Below are 23,226 nucleotides of genomic sequence, written 5' to 3'. Positions count from 1 at the left end.
CTAGTAGTAGTACCCTAGATGAAGTGCCATACAAAATATTTTTTTTGCCGGTTCAAAGCGACCCATCAAGTGTACCGGGAATTAAAATTGACACTTTGCGTCAAGTGATCTTCGTGTTTATACTAAGTTGACAGTTGTCTCATATAGTTATAACCCAAATGGCGATAATCAAGTTGCTTCAGAAACAGATCGGCCATAGCAAGTCCAGAGTACTTGTATAAATAAAATTCGGTGGCACAGACCCTATGTTTACTGACAAATTTTATAATTATATGGGAGATTAACTCTGGAAAACCTTGGAAACAGATAGCTTAGTTAGAAAAAAAATTAAGGCTCATGTACTATTTTATGGATGATATATTGAGTCTATTACTAGGACCTACTAATAAACAATTTCCATGATAGTTACATAATATAAAAAGGTCTAAATATCTTTGTTAGTGTTAATATTGGGCTAAAATATTTACATGTATACCAAATATAACCAAGAGTCGATTTATGTCTAGGCGTATAATGTAACATATTAAATAAATAGATTAATGTGACATTAATCTTATAGAAAAGATACTTCAATGCAAGCTTTTTGTAACTTTTACAAAGAAAATAATATTTATAAAATAATAGGTTTCTGTTAACTGTTAAGAGTGAAGCTCACAAATATCCAATTCTTTTCGGTGGAACATCTACTAATGCTCGGCACACATGACTGAGGTGCCTGTTCCACGAAGCCGAGCGAAAGGAGTGGTTCACCAAACTAATCAGATTTTATTTTTATTTTATTGGGTAAACCAACAGCTTAATAAACTAAATAATCTTAAAATTAGATGAAGCTTATAAATAGATAAAGACTGCTCTATCGATTAAAAATAAAATACAGAATCTCGGAGATTTTGGTGTGCATAGGTAGAAAAATAAAATTCCTCCTTTTTTGAAAGACATTTAAAAAGTATCCTATGTTACTCCTTGGTTGAATACTCTACTTGTCTATGAAAGGCCCGTCAAATTAGGTTCAGCCGTTCCGAAGATTAGCCCGTTCAAACATATAGACAGACAAACATTTTTAAAACGTTTGATTCAGTTCTTATAATAGTTATTTCGAAATTACAGGAGATACTTGATTTTATTTACTATATAGATGATTACTATAGACATATAATATAATAAATAAACAAGGAAGACATAAACCTGCAAACTTAATGTGAAGCAAATTGTATCTAGAAAACTTTTCACTAAAGAACAACTCAACTAAATTTTGGCGTACAGTTAGTATACGGTTTATTTATTGTCATAAAATAAGTTTATGCTAGATTCTTTGTAGTTTTAATTTAAAGATTGATCTGTTATTAATTTATTATCATTCTTATGTCATGTCTATAGGTGTATTGAAAGTTAAAGTGTAAATTAAAAATTTATAACACCCCCGACAAGTGAAGGTTACAGTGACTAGAAAAGAGCTAATAACTTTCAAACGGTTGAACCGATTTTCTTGAATTATAGCTAAGAACACTCTCGATCAAGCCACCATTCAAACAAAAAAAACTAAATTAAAATCGGTTCATTAGTTTAGGAGCTACGGTGCCACAGACAGATACACAGATACACACGTCAAACTTATAACACCCCACTTTTTGGGTCGGGGGTTAAAAACGATAAAAATTATCACGTCATCTCTCAAAATTTGATTGGTTGACTGAGAACATGTCCGCTCCGCTTCAGTCGACAGGCTAGCCTTTTCGTCAAAGGTGCTTGGTATGCGAATTTTATACGTTTGGCATGACTTAGTTGCGTGTGTGATTTGATAATAGCAAAAAATTAGTATATATTGTTGAATTTTCAACCCTTAGAGGGCTATATCATTATATTTCACATTATAAAATGTTTTAGTATTTTTATATTAAAAAATTGTGTAACGCTGCATTCTAAAATATCGAATTTTTACCGAAGAGACTACTTAAAATACATTAGAGATATCACGATGGACTTTCATTAATAATAATTAATAAGAAATACAAGAATCTATGTATAGGTAATTTTAAAATAATTCTGAGAGCCTCGCTGACAGCATTTTTATTGATTCCGCCCATTCCCTCTGAATATACATAGTCTAATCTACCTTAATTCATAGTAACATATATTTTTACTGAAATATATATGAATCTTTATTACCAACTGGTTTCCGGTTTTGCTTAATATTTACTCTACTAATTAAGTATGGTATATACTAAATTAGTAGAGTAAATATTAAGTATTAAGTAAATATTCTTGGTTCTATCCAACAAATTAATCAAAATTAAGTCAAAATTATATGTCTTGATTTCGGAATTCTGAACTGCATACTAGAGAAAAACTTTCTGAGAAACACCTACTTAGTATTGGCTTTATTTTATTTAAGTGCAAGTGTAATGCCTATAGTCAATTTTTTAATCCCAGAGACCAAAACCACGACTAGAAATGTCAAACTTAAAAAAAAATGATACCAGCTTAACAAAAATAGCGTTGTTCTAATAATAATTTATGGTTCCGGTTTAGGTTAAAATAGTTAATAAAATAATATTTCGTGCAAAACGAGTAAAAAAAAATCATACGAAATGCCTAATTACAAGATTAAAAAGTAGCTCTAATCACATATTATTTGAAAGACTTAAAGAATAATTAGTAAAAAAAAATACAAAAAATAATTCACCTAAGGAAATTTTTCAATAAAATGTAAAACTAGAATCAAGCCCTACCTACTTATTTCATTTGAATTGGAATTATTTTCAACACACTTTGTTGTCTCATACACATTTGACAAGATTGCTACAAATATTTATAGGCATGACATCACTATTAAAGAGTCATAAAAAACAGGCAACACACAACACTTCATTTTGTTCTCCGGGTTTAAAAAATAGACTAGATTAGTTTTGATACAGGTCGGTTAACAAGATCTGGGAAGTTCAAAGTGCTCACACAAACACAATTTTACTATACAGCATGTTCTAAAAAATACATTCATAATATTTCAACGAGGTTGTGCCCAAGCTGTTTTTGGCGCTCTGTGTCTGTGTGCCGCGCCTTATGAGATAAATATTGTTTCTGCGCTGTATATAAAACGTGTCTCTGCAAATGTGGGTAATTTTAAATCCGTCATAAAAAGATTAACTACTTCCATCACTATGGTAATTATATTACATGTGTGGATGTGTGGCTAATTTTATTACACAGTCTAAGCTAAATTGATAGGTCTAAATCTAATGCTACCACAGATGCTACCCTTTTCTGCACCAAGCTCTATGAAAGGGATAGCAAAATATTTAGACTCATTTTTGTTCAGTTAAGAGAGTGTAGTGTTACAATAGAATTAGCCACATTAACATTTGGTACAATAATAATTGTGTTATGGAAAATTAAATAATATTAATAAATATTGTTGTTTTTTTCTTCTCACAACTAATAACTAGAACAAAAAAATAATAGAATAACAGGCGTAATACGTTTGTACGGACAAGTGCACACTTAAGATACGTAACATAATAACAATTTCTATTAATAACTCTCTCATTTATTTATTAACATATTTTTAAATGTTTAAATATGATAACAGAAATAACAAAAAATTAACAAACAGATACAACAGAAAACTTAAGTGACGGAAAAAAACATTAATTAAAAATATGGTAAAATGGGATCCACTAGTAGCGTGGTGGATTGGACTCAAGCCGCCAGTGGTCAGGACTCCAGAGTGAGAAACCTTCTCACAATGCGTGCCGTCTCAAGAACCACTGCCTTCTGTATCTTACCCTTGATCCAACAGTTAAGCGTAAGTTTCTTAAGATGTTGGTCGAAACTATCGCAGTAAGAACTATCGGTACAATAATTGCTGAGGCCACACTCCACATGGCGGTAATCTCGTGAGCCAGGTCTAAGTATACTATTATTATCATTGGTGGCATCAATAAATAATCATTATTCTGTAAGCCTATTTTTATTTAAAAAATGTGTTTTATTTAATGTAGATGTATCAAATACATATTTATAGTACACGGAGGTTGGAAATACCTTTGATCATAGATCCGAACACTCAAATTCAAAATCGATGGAGATACACGACCTACATTGTTTAAATTTGCCGCGATTTTTTTAATCGATAATAGGTCCATGATGTTTTCATGCAGCTTGCAGCTTTCACTAGACAGACTATTAATGCTGTTATTATAATCATAGGCATTTTATAATAAATGCTTCACTGTAATAACAACTCATCCTTATTTTCTCTGGAGATATCTATCATATCTATAAACGAAACCCATGCGAAACCCATAACTCTTATAGTGGAATCCTAAAACCTCCCGCCTCTATACCAATGTTACCCGTTTCTACTGTACCGATTGAACATAGATAGATATCGAGAATGAATTATTTATAAAATACATTTTTCTCTATTTATTAGATAGGTTTATACACACTGTATATGAAATACTAGATAACGCCCGCGACTTCGTCCGCGAGGATTTAGGTTTTTCGAAATCCCATGGGAATTCTTTGATTTTCCGGGATAAAAAGTAGCCTATGTGCTAATCCTGGATTATCTATCTCCATTTCAAATTTCAGCCAAATCCGTCCAGTAGTTTTTGCGTGAAGGAGTAACAAACTAACAAACATACACACACACACACATACACTCGCACATACACACACACACACATACATACAAACTTTCGCCTTTATAATATTAGTGTGGTATTAGTCATGTGTGTGCCAGAAACATATTTTTGTGTCGTGGCGCGTGGCGCGTTCTGGCGTTATTTCTGAACAGTAGATATCGAACCTTTAAAGCGATTAAACGTAGGTACATAATGTTGTCTTCAGATTCGGATAGTGATTTTGATAAAGACCTGCAATTTTGCTTAACAATCAAACTACTCAAGCAGCATTTCGAAGCATATGATCCTTTCTAGTTTTCACACTTTGTCTGAATATATGAGAGGAAATGGGAACTGAATGATCTTTCAACGAATAACTAAAATACTGAACAGTTCGGGCTGAAAGGCATGCACTTAAGAAACAACGAATTAAGATGTAGTCGTGAGCGCTGTGGTCTTATGAGAGGGAGGTTACGGGTTCGATTCCCGGTAGGGGACACTTGGAATTTTATGATTTCTAAATTTCCTTTGGTTTTCACTGGCACGAAACTTTGGCTTGCTAGTTACCATAACAACCCTATGGGCAAAACCATGCCGCCAAGCAATTTTAGCATTCCAGTACGATGCCATGTAGAAATCGAAGGGGTATGGGTTTAATAAAAACTGCCATACCCCTCCAGGTAAGCCCATTTCCATCTTTGACTGCATCATCACTTACCACCAGGTGAGATTGCATCCAAGGGCTAACCGTATGGACGAAGTCGCGGGCATCAGCTAGTACTTACATAAACGCATAAAAATACTTGTTTAATTTTTTCTGATTTTTAGAACTTGTATCTGAATAAAAAATAAATAAGTCATCCGCTAAATAAGGTGGAACACACAGAATTTGGATACATAGAAGTTTTAGGTACGTACATATATATAGGTACCTATATCTTGTACGATGGTACGGAACCCTTCGTGTGCGAGTCCGACTTGCACTTGCCGTTTTTTTTAATTCCAATGATGTTGGATCACTATAATTTCAGTAGGTAAAGAACTAAATAAAAAAATTCTTAAAAATAACATAATATACCTAACTAGTTCCCGCAACAGTCTAGTAATTTTGATGCAAATGCATGAATGATTTCATATTTATTTACGCGAGCAACATTTTATCTTTCCTTTTTATAGCGCCAACTAGTGGAGTAATTTAGCAACTGCTTATTGATATCTCTCATTTCGAGTTCATACTGTAATATCTCGATAAATTGTGCTTTTTCATGACAAATGTTTACTGAATATGTGTTTGTGTTATGTTTGCAATAAGGGTTGAAGTGTTAAAAAGTTTTCCTCAATGTTTATGTTGTGCCACAAGTTCATTTCGAAACCAATGACATTATATGAACTCGATGTGCGTTTTGGCCATTTTACTTGGCTTGCGTTGGTGATTCGTATATAGTCACGTGACCAAAGTAGTTTTCGGATCAATGGCGCCAAATGACTTTTACAGAAAATGTACGTAAATTAGTTAATAATTAGTATCTTAAATAGAATAAAAGTAAATGAATGCACAATCGATTTGCAACGTTTATACATAAGTACATGTATTACATACCGAAACGAAATGTAATATAGAGGAGTGAAATGATGCGTAGGACTCACGTCAATCTGGCAACAAAACAGTGCTGCTATCTGTGTTGTCAATTTTGTTATGTAGTATAATGGAAGACTATTCTTGTGATAAATATTTACGGTAAAGGTATTAAAGAAATATTTTGTTACTTTCATAGTTTTAAGTAAGTCCATTTTGGCCGTAAGAGCAATTATAATGTAAAAGCCGCCTGACGTGTTGTTTGATACCGCCTGTGTCTAAGCTCGAAGAATTCGTTGGCCCGCCATACATTTTACTCATGCAATAGTGAAACGTCAAACAGGATTGTTATAAATTTTCCCTCGATTAACAAAATTCGTGCTTTTCACGTGTGAATTCATATTTTAGAAAGATTAAAAATAAAATACTACATGTTTGACAACAGATCTTATAATTTGATGCAGCATGATAGTACCGAGATGACATATTTGTTTCGTACGTCAAATTACGTACATTTTTGTTCGATTTATTGCAGTTATTGCTTCTCATTGCCTTTTTTAAACATAGTTTAAGGCTCCTTTTAATATATTACGCAATTTTTTATATACGGCTGTACCTTTTAATGTAAATAGTACTCCTAGACACCAACACCTTTGTACACAATATCAGTCCATTTGGTGAATAATATTATATTCCTATGAAAATTGAAATGCTCAAAAACAATGAATATTTTAGTTAAATTTGCATGAATTGTGTGTGGTTTTATTATTTGTTTTGTATTTCAGGTTTTGCCTTGTTTATGGTTGGAAACTAAAATGTCATCATGTAAATAATGTGACATTCTACACAATGCTACTACCACGTTCCAAGTGTAAAGCTGTGAAAGGTTCGTGAACATGTAGGTTGTGAACAAAGTAAACAAGATGTCGTTGAGAGGCACTAAGCGGGCGTCTGGGATGCGTGGAGAAGAGGCAGGCACATCCAAGCGTCGAAGAGCAGAGCCCGAAGATGCTCTTTGGCAGCTTCGGCCTGTCAGTGACCTCAAGATGTCATCTATATATAATAGAAGTGCATCTGAGGCACCCGCTGAACTATTCAGGTTTGTGTTTTTTCAGTCAAATAAATTGTAAAGTGTAATATGTGAAACATAATAAATATAAGAAATATTATAACTTTTATCTGCTTAAGCGATTATAATTATTTATGTTAGATTTAAAATTATGTCAATGAAGAATAAAAAGAGAATATTTCAAGTCAATAGGATGCTTGCCTTAGTGACTAGTATCAAAATTGCAAAGCAATTTTATTCAATTTATTCAAAAATTATGACTTATTCTGTAATAATATATAAAGTATATATTATGCTATGCTTAATATGTATAGATAAATTATAATTATTTTGAAACGTGCATTGCGATATATTTTTGGCTATAATTAGTACTCATATTCAACATCTCTCGAATTAGGTACCTAATTCCATTTCCGTACTTAGATGTCCTGCCATTGTACTTGTTGCTCATCACCTTATACATATAGTAGCCACGTAAAATATATTTTTGCTTTACTCCATGAACACATTAATTGCAGAAAATCATGAAATCCAGTTTTAACAACTATGAACTGAGTTCTATATATAGAACTCCTCTTGAAAGGTGATCTTGTTGTAAAGCACACATGATGATTTTTTGCAATCAATGTATTTTTGCAGTAAACTGACAATACCCATAAAATAAAAGAAAGACTACATATAGATTCATACTGAAATGATAAATTGCTTAGTAGCAACTAGGCCAAAACAGAGATATATTTTTATAAATTCCCAAATTGCCCTTACCATGTCAAACTTGAGAACTTTATTATGAGGTTGTGCTTATCATTTTGCTTTGGAGGTTATTATGTGTAACCACTTATATTAAAAATATAACAGTGTGGCAGTCTGTCTGTCTGCTAGCTTTTCATGGCCCATACATTAAACCGATTCTGACTAAATTTTGTACAGAGATTGCATCCCAGGGAAAGACATAGGGAACTTTTGTCCCAGAAAATCAAAGAGTTCTCACAGGATATGTTAAGTCCCATATGTTTAATCGATTTTGACGAAAGCTACAAAAATGGCTTGCACACTGGAGATGGACATTGGTCTGGGCATTCCAAATAGAATTCCTAAAGGATTTTTAACAACCCTAAATCCACGCTGGCGAAACCATGGGCATAGTGTGGTGCATAATATAATATTGTAACATAATATTGAAAAACTTCATCTAGCTGGATGTTCATATATGTTATTTTAGTTAGTTCATATAATCATTATTTTATTGCATTTTGTCAGATTTAACTTTAATTACTGCTGAAATATAGTTTATTATAGATAGATAAAATATATAACAGTGTATATCATAGGTATATGGACTCATATAATAATATGAAAATAAATTGTTTATGTATACTGTATAGTAACTTACATTGTGTATTATATATTATGTATGTAAAAAAAATTGACGCAAGGCAAAGCCGAAGTGTTTTTCATGATAACTACTATAACAAAGCTTTATTTACTTCGATATAAATGCTGCGGCATTCAGCAAGCCCAGATGAGCCCAAACACTGCATGTTTTTTGTGTTTTATTTCAATGTACTTACCTCAGCAGTATGTTGAAGTACATAAAGAGTTGTCGCAAGGTACTTTCAAAAAAGAGGACTTCATTTGTGTGTGCTGGCTTTAGTCGGGCTTTTACTACTGTCTAGCACTACACTTCTAATATTTTTCTTGCGAACTAGAGGTCTATATTTTTATTTTAAGTAAATAAGTAATAAAGCTATAATATTAGTAATATATAATTATTATTATTTTTATTCAAATGTGTTTTTACCTAAATTAGTCTATAGAAATGTCAAGATTGTATATGCATTATGCACTTTACCACATTATGTCACATTTTAATACATTTTCCACACTAGTTATAAACTAAAGTTGCGAGCTCAATGTAATTTCTTAGTTTAGTTTGATTAGTCACATAACATAATATCAAAGTATAGTTTGTTTTGCATTATTATCATATCAGCCAGAGAATCTTCCCTCACATCAGCATCTTAGACTTAAAATTTATGTCTTATGTATTTCTATTATAGCTAATGCCTGGCGTGCATTGCAATGTGGCTTTGTATGCTGCCATCTATTTAATGGTACTGTATTAGAAACCTTCCTACAAGTGTTACTAACATTACAAAGTTCCATTTCAATCAACTAAATAATATCAGAACACATAAGAGACACACAAACGAAAAATATTCATTTCATATTATTGATGTCAAGTAGTTTACAACTTTAAAATCTTTTGAATAAAAAATGTATGTACATGTATTTTATTGGCTAATGATATTCATATGGATAATGTAGACATTATTGTGTTTTGGAAAATCTACTTTAGTATTCTAAAACAGTTTTATTTTTTCATTATATACAAAAGTACTTAATAAGTCATTATTTTTGCAATTCAAGGATCGCATTGAAGATCTGCTAATAAAGTTTATTTGATATTTATGTAAACAATTTTTACAATGATTCAGAATAATCGACTGAACCTATTAAATTTTGATATTATTGTAACAAATCCTTAAGCCATAAAAAAGAAAATATATAATTATAAAATAATTTATATTCGTTTAGAAATGCTCATATTGTCCAAGTTTTTGTATTTTTATAAAAAAGTTAACATTTTTATAAACAAAATTAATGATTTTGAAATTATCATGTGAATTTTCATGGCACCAAAAGGAAGGACCTCATCAGTGCGATGAAGCTTCCAGATTCAGAACCATTAACACCAAGTGAGTACTGGATCATCACCGACACATGGAAACAAGACTGGGAACGAGGGGTGCAAGTACCTGTTAACCCTGACTCACTACCAGCTCCAAAAGTTAAAGTCATTGAAAATCCAATGCCTCCCAATTTTCAAGAGTTTAAATTGTAAGTTTTATTGATAAGATTTACTTTGAAATTATTTTATATGAAGGAATTGAACTGCTAAATTATAGAATGTCGCTTCTTTGCAGACCAAAAGATAAATACATACATTTAACGCGCGACGTTCACTACCAGTCAGATCAACATTTTCTCAGTTCCACTCCAGCTAAAGCAGAAGCAGCATGCACTTATGACTTAGATGCCACAGATACAGCTTGGCTTAAGTTGTTGAATGCAGAACGCGCGCGAGCTGGTGCCCCCTCCGTATCAGAAGACCAACTTGAGAAGGTTATAGAAGAATTAGAGGTGAGGATTATATAACATTCCTTCCATAGAAATATGTGAGATAGGGAACTTTGAAGATGGTAGCACCATATACTCTAGATTGTTTTCATGTCACATTAATTACATTAATTACACTCTATTGTTTAGATTTGTTAATCAGAATTTTTCCATTTTTCAGGTTCGAACCTGGGATAAGATCCAAGCCATCATGAAATCTGAAGAAGGGTTAGGCATTGAGTATGATGAGAATGTTATCTGCGATGTGTGCCGATCACCAGACTCGGAGGATGGAAACGAAATGGTGTTTTGTGATTCTTGTAACATTTGTGTGCACCAAGCATGCTATGGTATAACTGTTATACCTGATGGTAAGTGATTTACAAGACCAACTTTATGAATAGACATTTTAGTATTGCCTTGTACTAAAACTAATTGTTTTAATTTCAGGCCAGTGGTTGTGTCGACCTTGTGGAGCTGGGATCAGACCAACATGTGTATTGTGTCCCAATCTTGGTGGAGCAATGAAATGTACACCCTCTGGGCACAAATGGGCTCATGTAAGCTGTGTGCTTTGGATTCCAGAAGTGTCCATCGGTTGTGCAGAAAAAATGGAACCCATAACCAAAATAACTTCTATACCAGCATCACGTTGGTCTTTGGTTTGTGTTTTGTGTCGTGAACGTAAAGGTGCTTGTATTCAGTGCTCAGTGAAGACTTGTAAAACTGCTTATCATGTTACTTGTGCATTTAAACACGGACTAGAAATGCGTGCAATAATAGAAGATGAAAATGCTGACGACGGTGTAAAATTACGATCATATTGTCAAAAGCATAGTGTCAATTCCAAAAAAGAAAAGTGTCCTGGTTCTGGATCAGAAGAAGAAGAAGTGAAAAGGAAAAGGCGAAAAGACATGACCTCAGAAGAAAAGACGCAAGCGCGGGCGGCGCGTCTTCAAGAAATAGAAGGAGAGTTTGATCGTCATGTTAGTGTAAAAGATATAAGTACACATCTTTTAGATGTTGATCAAGACGCCATTAACTACATTTATAATTACTGGAAATTAAAGAGAAGGGCTGGACATAACCGCCCTCTCCTACCTCCTAAATCAGATGATAGTGAGCTTTTAACACATAGACAAGAGCAAGCAGATCTTGATAAAATGAAAATGTTTGTCCAGTTAAGGCAAGATCTAGAGAGAGTACGGAATTTATGTTATATGGTCAGTCGGAGAGAAAAGCTTTCGCGTACCTTCTTTCGTATGAGAGAACAAACATTTCATAAACAAATTGCAGTATTAACTGCAGACCCAACAATATCAGGCCCAGATCTTGCTGCAATTATTGAGGCTAATCATGGTCCATCAATTTATGACAGATTATATTCACATCCAAATGCTCCAGATCACAAAAATGACTTTGATGATTTACTTGCTCGTATAGCTCCTCAGGATTCAGGTGATGAGAAAAAGAAGGATCGTAATGGTCTTGTCCGAGGCTCAAAATCGGCAAATCCATACAAAAAGCATTATGTGAATGGATCACGTAGAAGTGGCAGCATGTACAGTGGTTATTCTAGTGAGGAAAGTGGTGCTGAGATTGGTCGTTCTAGTAAATATCGTGGAAGGGCTATTGGTTCAAGTACTGATGATGATGCAAAGAAGCCTGCTACATCTCCAAAGAAGAAAGTTTCACCAAAAGCAAAGGGCAAAAAATCACCCAAAAAGATTGAAAAGAAAAAGCGGAAGGTACCACAGTCTAAAGCAGTTGTTGAAAGCAGCAGTGAAGATGATACAATAAAATCTAGACTGAAGAAAGATACATCTCGTAGTAAGACTCTTCAACAAATGGAAAAAGAGATGACTGCTGGTAAAATGGGACAATCTGGTACAGATAGTGATGACTTAATTCCAATAAGAACCACAAGAAACAGCAAATTTCCAATGGATATATATTCAGATAGCAGTGATGCAGTTTCAATTAAAGAAGAAATCAAACCAGAAAAGTCTGTTAAACTTAAAAATGATAAGTCCAAGTCAGAAAAAACAAAAACAGGGAAATCTGGAAATGAAAATGATTCACAACAGCCATTACCAAGGACGAAAGCTGCTATGAAGGAATTCGTTCCATCACAACCTGAAAAGAAAACAGTTCCTGTGGAAGATAAACCAGCGCCTAAAAAAAGAGGACGAAAACCATCAAACAAAGAGAAAAAAGCGCCAGTTAAAACTAATGAATCTGACGATGAAGCGAAAGACAAAGAAAACATTAAATTTGCTAAGCAGAAAGATAACCCTACTGACTTAATAGTGCCTCAAAGACAGGCTGCTAAAAAAGCTTCGGAAAACATGCGTTCAACTACTGTAGTCAAAAAAGAAGAATCTATTACTGATAAACAAGTCAGTGGAGATGATACTAAATCTAAACCTAAGTTGAAGTCAAAAGGTAAAGAAGTTAAGGATATTCCAGAAAAAGTCGGAAGGAAAAAATCTTCTAAAGATCAAGATAAAGAGCCTATAGCTTATGTTCCTCAGAGACAAGCTGCTAAAAAAGCAGCAGCACACATCAAAAGTGGTTTGGGTAGTAAAGCTCCAGTTGTAGAAACTATCGATTGTGATAAAAAGAAAGATGTTGAAAAACCAGATACAAAACTTTCACCTAAGAAAGAAGATATTAAGAGGTCAAAATCTCCACAAAAGGAAAGTTCAAGTTCTTCATCAAATTCTAGTAGTAGTAGCTATTCGTCATCATCTAGCTCAGAAGAAGAACAAGAAAAACCTGAAATTAAGCCAACAGCTAAAGCAAGAGAAATAAAGCCTGCTCCTAGGCAGCCATCAATGTTCTCACCACCAGGCTCTAGACCTACAGTGGACTTGCCCTTTCTTGACAAGGTGTCAAGACCATTGTCTTCAACTAGTGCCTCAAGTGATACTGACAGTTCTAAAGGATCAAGATTTTCTGGATCAGGAAGTCCTTCTCCCAAGCGTCCACGTAGACGCCGTAAAAGAAAAAGTGTCTCAGTTGATGCATCCCTTCGCAAGGCCCCAGACAAGAAGCTTAAAACTTCCGATCGGGGGTCCGAGTGCAGGGTATCATCACCGACTATTGAAGGAGAGGAACCGAGCAGACCCAGCGACACGCGTGCTTCCACGCGTGCTCGGACCAGAAGCACTACTTCAAGCGGAAATATGCCTCATAAGTTTGATTCCCGACAGAGAAAACCATCTAAAGACGACACAGGGCATGGCTCTGCGCCAAGTAAAACTTCAAAAGAGACCAGCCAGCCCACTGAACTTACAACTACGAAACGGAAAGAGAACGAGGAAATAAAGAAAACAGCTGATGTCAGTCAACCGCTTGATGTTACCAATAATGATATAAAAACAAATAAATCTACAAAACCTAAGGGTCGCACTGTCTCTATGGAAGAAAAAGTAAAATCAAGTGCAAGTGACACTACTACTCCCTTAAAAAGAACAAGTCCAAGAAAAAGTACTGAATCAAAACATAAAATAGCTGCTAACAGAAGAATGAGTGTAAAAGATCCCCCTAATAAAGAAATTTTGTCACCTCCTAAAGAGACCTGTGCACAAATACCAAAAGAAAAAAGTTCTAATAGACGAAATTCACAGGCAACAGATCTCCGTTGTGTTTCACCAGTGAAAAAAGTAATTGCATCCATTGAAGATCCACCTGTGGAAATTATTGAAAACAAACTGCCACCTGTGATTGAGGATGACTTTCCTGATAATGACAAAAATTGGTTGCCCAAGGCTTCTAGTCCTAATGTCCATCCACCACCTGTAGAAAAACCTGGCGATCATGAAAAATATATGACAGAAGATAAATCATTAGATTCAGATTGTACAGATAAGAGCAGTATAAAAATGATAGCTAAAATACAAGCCAATCTGAATGAAAATACAATGATAAAATCACCAAAAACACCAATGGATGCGAGAACTATTGATCCCATGGATGTTGATGCTATTACGCGAAATATACGAAAACGTTCCATTATTGACATAGAAAAGAAATTTATTACACAAGATTCAAGTCATGTTCAGGGTGTGGAAATATCCAAAAGTGCTAAAATACCTTCTGCCATTAATACATTTCCAAATAGATCTGTGTTTTCTCCAAATAAAGATACCGAATTATTCGAGTTTGATAATATGTTAGCTGTTGATGATGGATTTAACCATGAGGAAATAATGAAACCATTCACATCATATCCTGAGTTCTTTTTCAAAGAAGATTCAAAAGAACAAGGTGTCCAAGAAACATTAAATTTGGTTGATAGGCTAAGAATGCAACTAAACACTAAAAAACCACCCATTGAAACATCTGGCCAAGATGATGCAGCAATCAATGACAAGGTTCATGATGAAGATGTACCCATTACTCTTAGTATAGATAAAAATGAACATGATATATTAGAAAAGAAAAGTGATGTTTTAGACATACACAATAAAAGAGAATCCCCAAAAGATATTCAATCAACAAATCATTTCTCAGAGACCTCAACAGAGTGTCTTGATCCACCGCAAAAAGCAATTTCAGATGGAAAAGATGCCACATTGTCCATAAATAGTAATAATAAATGGGTTGACTTGTCACAAAATGAATCTCAGTTGGAGCCAGCTGACGAAGCAAAATACGACATAGCTCCATTCTCTGAAGATGTTAAGGAACCAACCACTGTTCAATCAGTTAATTCTGCATCAGAAATAGGAGATACTATATCTCTGTCAAAACAGAGTGATGACTCACAGTCATTATCAGTGGTGGATCATTCAATACATAGCAATGACCAAGAACTAACTCAAGATAACCAAACTTACGACAATAACAATTCAATGATTCATTCAGATTGTGCAACAATATCTTCACCATATATAGGTCGGAGAGAAAGTAAAATAACAACAAGAAGGTCTTCAGCCTCCAGTACAAACTCTGAAGGTTCAGTTTGCTCTCAGAAAACAGATGGCAAGTCTCAACTTAACTGTGAATCACTACAAGGAACTTTAATACCAGAAATTGATGCATACCCATTACCAGCATATTCATGTCGTGTTGAACCTACAATGCCACTGAACCAATACACAACTTATCCGCCTGATGCATCACCATTTTTAAGTTCAATGGGAACATTGCCTCTATTTGGACCAGGACCTTGTGCTTCATCACAATTAACTTTGCCATCGCCAGCTTCTGGAATTTATGGCTCTGGTTTACCTTATTCTGCCAGTCCTCTAATTCCACCACTAACAAAGCCAGCATTTACGATATGTGCTGCTTTTACCACTTCATCACAAAATATTGCATTGACAACGGCAATGATAGCATCACCAACCCCTAAGCAGCTCGATTCACCACAAGATGATGTTGACGTAAGTGGAAGCGATAAATTATCAATTCATGTTGCTTCAAGTCCTAGTATAAGTGTTGATTCATATAATGAGTCAAGTAATATCAGAGCGCCTACTAAAATGTCCAATGATAGCAGTGAAACAGTAATCAGTCTCACACCACAGGATGCAAAATCTTCTCCAAAGGCAGCAACGAAGACTGTTTCTAAATTTTCGGGTAAGTCACCCGGTAAAAGCCCTGGTATATCACCTAGACAAGGTGATACGTCCAAGGGGAGTAAACGATCCAATAATAAGAACAATAGAAGTCAAAGAGGTAGAGGCAGATCAAAAAGCCGTGGCCAGAGCTATCAATCAGGGGACTTTATTGGTAACTCAATTCAAAGCAAATTAGTTGGCACTGTATATGATTTTGATGAGGAAATAGCAAATGATGGAGTTGATCTCAAAGCATTAAGAGAGCGAAGAAAATCTGTAGATATAAGAGAAGATCGAAAATCGGACCATTCTTATAAGGATTCTTCCCAATCTCCTCGTGCTGTTAGCCCTCACCTAGTGAATAAGAGGCCTATCCCTGAACCAAAAGATGTCAAATCCGTTACACCTGAACCAACAGAGGAACCTCAATCACCTCTTAGTAAAAATAATTCTGAAAGAGGAGCAGGTTTCACACAAGTGCAACCAGTTTTGCCAGGACCTGTTGATATGCGTACCTACAACCCATTTGAAAATCCTGCTGTGGTGACAGGTGATGCTTATCACAGTCACTTATTGGCCTTTGCAAGTGGCACAGCTGACCAACAGTTGGTTGATTTTGATGAAGAAATGGAGAAAAAACTACATTCTGCCCTCATGGCTAGCAAACCAAAACCTGGAGCTCTAGCAGAAGCAGCAGCCCAAGAGATTGTTGAGCCTCCAAAAGAAATTGTCCCACCTCACTTACCGAAAGTATCATTGAGTGACTCCAGAAACCAGCTTAAGGTAAAGATAAAAGGCCCATTCCTAGACGCCAATTATTCCGCCAGCTCAGTGCAACCCGTAGTACCACAACCGCCGCCACCGCCGCATGACTCAAACACGAGTGCCCTAAACATATCCACCAGTTCCACTAGTTCAATGACAGGATCAACCAACCTCAGACGCATGAGGAAGAAGGAGTTGTTACGTCAATATTGGACACAGGATATGAACATGGATGACCCAACTAATATATCTAATGTGGGAATCGCGCCGCCACCTGCTGCGCCTCAGCCGTTGCCTCGGGCTGTGATTACAATACCGAAAGCAGTGGCTTCTATGACCAGTATTCCTACTAGAGAAGATTATAAAATCACTGATACACCAGTTGAAAAGAAAAAGCGAAAGACCACTAGCGGGCTATCTCGAGAACTGAGGCATTTAGAAGTCAGCATGAATGATGATATTGATGCAGCTGATGATGTCAAATTATCTAATTTCGCTGGTAGTTCTAGTCAGGCACACAAAAGGCGTGGTCGAGTTTCGACTAAGCCTAACCAGACCAATGCTACATCACCTGTTGCACCTAAATTAAAAATAAAGTTTGGTTCAAACAGCGTTCCACAAGTGAACGAAGAACCATCTTTATTCCAGTTCAGACCGCCCAAAAAGCGATTACAGACTATACCTGCTAAACCGAGCTTGGAAGATTTAAAGCGCGAAAGTATGAAGTATCGAAAGTTGGTAATGGCCAATTTCGAGGAAGATGAAAAGACCAATACACACAAACACAGACCCAGTAAAACAGAAAAACGGAAAAAGAAGAAAGATAAAAAATCCGAAAAAGAAAAACTTCAAGTGATAAAAAGGGAAAGTGAAAGTGCTACAAAATTGATAATAAAAAAAATAAAGATAAAATGCACGAAAGAAGGAAAAACAATTCCAGTGAACTCCGAAGGAGGAACGATAGCCGGTGCCGTGGCTGCCGCACCCGAGCCGGCGGTCGATCCTCTCGATTACGACCCCACGAAGCCAGATCCGCTGGCCTTCGACCCGCCGCTGAGCTCCGAGTGCGCCTCCACGTTGCGTAGGATACGGACAGACAAAGTGACGCCTATTCGGTTAAAACGCAGCCCGCAGGGCTCGGGCTACGTGATGGAGGCGGGGGCGGATCTCGCGCAGACGGCGGCCACGTCGGCGTCGAGCGCTACGTCGGCCGCGTCCGCGTCGGTGACGTTCGCCGTCAATAAACATTGTGAAGTGAGGTGATATAAACCGCGCAAACGGCAAACACTGTAAAACTGTGGCTAGTTACGTAAAGAACATTCATTGGACATTTTTGTACAGTAATATTAGTTACTAGCTGTAAATAACTATATCTTGATAAATGTTTCTTTTAATTCTTGAGTAGTTTATTACATTATTTATTTGTATAAAAGGAAAGCTCAATGACTAACTTAAAGTTATTCTAAGATGTATAAAACTTTTGTGCATTTTGTGATGCACAAGTAAATCCTAATATAACATATTATATATTTTTGTTAATGTTACTATGTTACTTTGTGCCTCATTATAAGGAATCTCATTAAGTATATTATTATCATTGCATGGTACATATTTAGATAAAGTGATTCTAAGCTGCTCTATCACAAAGTACATCACAGGCTGGCATGGCATTGTTTAATTATAACTCTTTGAATAATTATTCCTTGTTTATAACTTTGTAAATCAATAGTAATTTATAAAAGATTTTTATTTGATTATTGATTTTGTTTACATTTTATAGTTTAAGAATGTTCACCTACGCTAATATTGTGTATATTGGCGGTGATGAACATTCTCAAATAACATTAAATATTATTTATATTCACTCATTTCTTAACGATTTTTAGTAACGTGGATAAACTTGTTTACTTAAGTTTAAAAAAATAGTATTAAAAAAATCAGTTTAAACTATGGATCACCTGATAATTTCTATAGAAAAAAACCTGGCTAAGTGCAAGTCAGATTCGTTCACGAAGGGTTCCGTACCATCGTTACAAAACTAACTACTTAATCAAATACCAAAAGAAAATTGTTTTCCAGAACCTTTAAATAATTTAATTTCAATACTGCATTTAACAAATTGAATTGTGTAATTTCATGAAGTAAAAATTTAGGAAAAAAACATTTTTTTTACTATAAACCAGTTTTTAGACCTTAATATAACAATTAATTTTCTATGTCGTATTTGTTCTATGGAACATAAAAGGCTAAGAAATCGAAACAACGCATACTACGAGGAGCCTATATCTGCCAGTAGTTTGACAGAACACCTTATTAATCTAATAAAACTAACAAAACAAACAAAAATAAAATTAATGTTTTGATTGTTTTAAATACCTTGGTTTCAAAAAATTCTTATTATTTTTTATTTGTATATGATCATTCATCTGTCTAATTTTTAAAATTTTTATTAAGAGATATTTTTTTATGGAACTTTTTTTAAAGACATGTGAATTAGTTTCTATTTTACTACTGATCTGAAGACCTTATCTTGACTATGAATTCCGGTGTTAGGGTGCTAGCATAAATAACTGTTTCCGGTACTGACAAAATATATACTACACAGCCACATACTATCTTGTGAGCTCTCACATAGAGATAGGTATAAGATTACATGAGGCTATTTTACCATCACCGAGCGATACCCGAACTGCCGGTACCAGAAACCTGGCTCTTTATGCCAGCACCTTTAGACCAGTTAGACCGCAAACCAGTTTCCCATATAGAGATGAGACTCATCACAAAGGGAAGAATAATTCTCTACAGTTGGGTATGTTGATCAGGATATTAATTACAGCCTCATAATGGCTGATTGTATCTATATTGATAACGCTTTCATTTCTAAGTAAATCGGTATTACCTAAATAAATAATTGCCTGAAGGCTCCATGAACATGGAGTACTCATAGAGTCATTTTGAGCTAGATAAAATACACGATGACCGATTTTTTTTCTGCCTTTTTAGGTTCCGTGTAATATCTTTGAGGATCAGTGTAATATTCTCATCGATATGGCTTTTCAATTTGATCACATTACACCCAAAAAAATTAATCTGGCCATTCTTTTTTTAAATCAATTACTTACATCTATGTACTAAAATAAGACGAAGTGATTCTTAAGCGGAATTAATCAAATAATGTACGTAATTTAGCAACTTTATGTGGGATATAATACATATTAGTAAGACTTGAACACAATAAACAAGAGCTCTAATTAAGTTAGGTCTTCAATCAGCCTGTTTGTGTCCACTGTTGGACATAAGCCTTCTCCTTTCAAAGGTGAATCCATAGGAACAAAATATTTTTTGATATATAGTAAATTATTGTTATTCTATACTCCGTATAGTAACAGTTTGTCTATTATTCAAAAGCTTATTATGATATTTAAAATAAAAAATGTATGTTGAGAACGGACTCGCCATATTTGCTCTATGTGTCAAGTGTCCTGTCAAAAGTACGATTTAGTACGGTAAAAGCCTCGCTCAAGCTACTCGACATTGGCGAAGTGCATTGTGCTGGGTTGGCACTACAATAAGCCAGTGAATCAAGTGAAAAAGAAGAAAAGTACTTTTGACAAGACATTTGACAGTTGAAGAGCAAATATGGCTAGTCTTTTCTCAAAACATACACTATAAAGATGAGAATGGACTTCGTCTGTGGTGGCGTTTGCTGACGCGCGTGTTGCGCCTTTTTGGAGTGTTTTTTTGTTAGAAGTGGCCGGTTTTTGTGTTCTGCTGGTGTTTATTGGTGGTGGAACTGACTGGGAAGCGCTCTAAAGGGGCGCCGCGTGTATGTCGGCGGGCTCCGGCACAGACTAAGTCCATACTTATACATATAGTTTCCCTAACTTGTAAATAACTACAAACTTGACATTGGCTAATCAGTGTAAAGCCAGATGAGAGAGAAAAAAAAAGATGAGAATTATTTTTATAACTAATAACAATTTATTTAAAATTATTCAAAACCATGTTATATCTTTAAAATTAATAGTTCGAATTATATGTAGGTATCCTAAAAATTGTACTAGATGAATAGTTTGTACATAAACTTTTGTGTGATCTTACATAAATATTAATTTAATATGTTTTATTCAATGCCCTGCCAGTTATAAATTATTTATTATTAAAGATATTCTTAATTTATAGCTCATAGCTCGGGTTCTTTACTGAAGTAAATGTATATAATTTTGGGAATTGATGAATTAACGTATGATTCCAGTAAGTTTCAATAAAGGTGGATACATATATTAAGAGATAACAGCAAAGTTAATGATTAAAAGATGTTACTTTTATGTGTTTCCAAGAATTATACATAAATATCCCAGCTTAGATGGTATATAATAGCATTCCGAAACAACAAAGCAATAATATTAACTTGCATGTAGATACTATGCATTTTAAAATGCAATAACTATCGCCATATTTGCAATTTAATGTCAAACTTATAATTAAAAAAGGATTTCCATTTTTTGCATTCATTATTTATTCTTACTTATATTTTTTACAGTTGTTTAAAAAAAATAAAAAACAGTTAAATTCAAATCAACCGAAACTTCCTTGCTAGTGGTAAAAGTTGGATAGATCTAAAATAGTAACTTGCCGATGGCATTGACTTTCGAAATGCATAGTAATTAAAAATATTTCATGGCTAAGTTTTATTTCTTACACACTTTATCATATTGATAGCTTTAGAAATACCTATGTTAAAGTTTATTCGCATTTAATGGACATGGCAAGGTGTGATTGATTGAAAAATAAAATCTTTTGATTAAGTAAACTGTTTTTTTAAGAATTTCAGAGGGTTTTACATTTCTATTTGCATATCATTTTAAACAATTGTAGTTATTGTTAATAGTGACTTGAACATGTAGAAAACTGTAAATTGGAATGACTGGCATGTCGATTTTATATTGAGAATATTTTAGATACACCTTTATGTGCAATATTTGGCAATACTCATCGGAATAGTAAGGTTTAATTAAAGGCCTAATTGGGGTGTGTTAGGTTTAAGTGAGTGTTTATAAAGTGTAATCTATGTTGTGAAACTTCATTTAATGCATTGTAAATATTCGGTTATAAGTCGTCATTGGATTATAACCGTTTACATCTTTACTGATGAACCAAATTAGAAAGAAAGTTGATTGAAATAGTACTTTACGATACATGTGACTTAAATAGTCCACCAAGCCGGGTCCAGACGAGTGTAACGTGCAATGTAATCCACCGTGTAATGTAACACGAATTCTACCTGTGGATGGCACTACGAACATTTCAAGTAATCTTACATTACACGTTACATTCTGGACCCGGCTTTAATTCGTTAAGCGCCATGGAACGACGAAATTAATTTATTTTGTGTATGACTACTTGTGCCACTTAACAATTGAAAATAGACATATTGTTTAAGTCACGAGTATCGTGTATTATTTTATAACTCGAACAAAACCCGCGCAATGCTTATCGGTGACTTAACTAGTCCATTTTTACATCATGCTAAAATTTATTAGTACTAGTTCATGAAACGGTTGCATAATACCTAATTGTGTTGTTTTATACACTATTTTGTCAACTCATATAACAGAATCTAAACCATAAAATCTTGGTAACATAATATTTTGTCGCAATTATTCTTGACCTTTTCTTGATAAATGTTGCAGGAAAAACCATTGAAGTAAAATTCTTCACAGTATTTAGTAACTGCCGAGTATTCATTTTCCGTCACACGATTACACTGCACTGAGCCAACAAACAAACAACCAAGCATAATATTTTCGCATTTATAATATTTACTATAATTGAGAATCTAAAGAAAACGGTGTAATTACCCTTCAGGGCTTCAAGACTTCAATTTGTAAACAAGATCTTTAAGATTGGCTATACGTCGTCTGGTGGTCGTCTGCACTGAGCAGAAAAATGGATTCTACCACGCCAGTAGTAGCTGCAGCTGATGGGACAGTAAAAGCAGACGACAGACAGACTTCGACTTGGACGAGGCGTGCCTGATATAACTAAAATTTTCTGTCGACTGGTCAGATTGTATCTATGAGACTAACGGAGTTTTTTGATGCTATTTAGTTAAACAAAGCTGTTTGTACGCTCATTTCGAGCCCGGCGCGCTTCTCGGCGTATTTTCTTATCCAAGGCTTGATATTTTTAGCTATATCTGTTGACTTATACAGGCGCCGCTCTTCTATTAGCTCCATAATTTTGTCAGTCATCCAAACTCGCTTTTCTGCGATGCTTTTAATATACTTATTTTTATTTTCGGATATATCTTAAACTTTCTCCTGTAGGGTATCCCAAATTTCTTTCTTATTTTCGCCAAGTTGCTGTCTTTTTTCGACTGCCCACTCGTTAATCTGTGTGCGTACTTGTCGGGTTACCGGTCTTGTGTGGCCCCATTAC

General features: G+C 34.7%; 1 protein-coding gene and 1 long non-coding RNA gene across 3 annotated transcripts; one reads left to right on the top strand and one right to left on the bottom strand.

Annotated features, from left to right (window-relative positions):
• Window positions 1-1,564: 1,564 nt before the first annotated feature.
• On the bottom strand, window positions 1,565-22,625 carry LOC123880408. The gene is made up of 3 exons (XR_006799235.1): window positions 22,612-22,625; window positions 16,757-16,760; window positions 1,565-2,712 (listed from the first exon to the last, which is right to left on the bottom strand). It is a non-coding gene; the product is annotated as an uncharacterized LOC123880408 (long non-coding RNA).
• On the top strand, window positions 5,824-20,579 carry LOC123880396 (PHD finger protein rhinoceros). Of its 2 annotated transcripts, none has more exons than XM_045928494.1 (6): window positions 5,824-6,125; window positions 6,987-7,300; window positions 9,977-10,171; window positions 10,258-10,474; window positions 10,632-10,821; window positions 10,901-20,579. In XM_045928494.1, the coding sequence occupies exons 2-6, from the start codon at window positions 7,125-7,127 to the stop codon at window positions 18,046-18,048; spliced, it is 7,926 nt and encodes a 2,641-aa protein (XP_045784450.1). In that variant the 5' UTR covers window positions 5,824-6,125; window positions 6,987-7,124; the 3' UTR covers window positions 18,049-20,579. The 2 variants fall into 2 exon arrangements, with proteins under 2 accessions (XP_045784450.1, XP_045784451.1); XM_045928495.1 differs by lacking the exon at window positions 5,824-6,125 and adding an exon at window positions 6,269-6,369.
• Window positions 22,626-23,226: the final 601 nt, after the last annotated feature.

This window comes from Maniola jurtina, chromosome Z (assembly GCF_905333055.1).
Source record: "Maniola jurtina chromosome Z, ilManJurt1.1, whole genome shotgun sequence".
In the NCBI taxonomy this organism is placed as follows: Eukaryota; Metazoa; Arthropoda; class Insecta; order Lepidoptera; family Nymphalidae; genus Maniola; species Maniola jurtina.
The sequence above is the reverse complement of the archived record's forward strand: the minus strand, read 5'-3'. Positions and strand labels throughout refer to the sequence as shown.

Excerpts from the sequence above, each read along its gene's own strand:
- LOC123880396 (XM_045928494.1), top strand. The coding sequence starts at position 7,125 with ATGTCGTTGAGAGGCACTAAGCGGGCGTCTGGGATGCGTGGAGAAGAG. Across the intron at positions 7,301-9,976 it reads GCACCCGCTGAACTATTCAG|GAAGGACCTCATCAGTGCGA; the intron begins GTTTGTGTTTTT and ends TGGCACCAAAAG. Across the intron at positions 10,172-10,257 it reads AATTTTCAAGAGTTTAAATT|ACCAAAAGATAAATACATAC; the intron begins GTAAGTTTTATT and ends GCTTCTTTGCAG.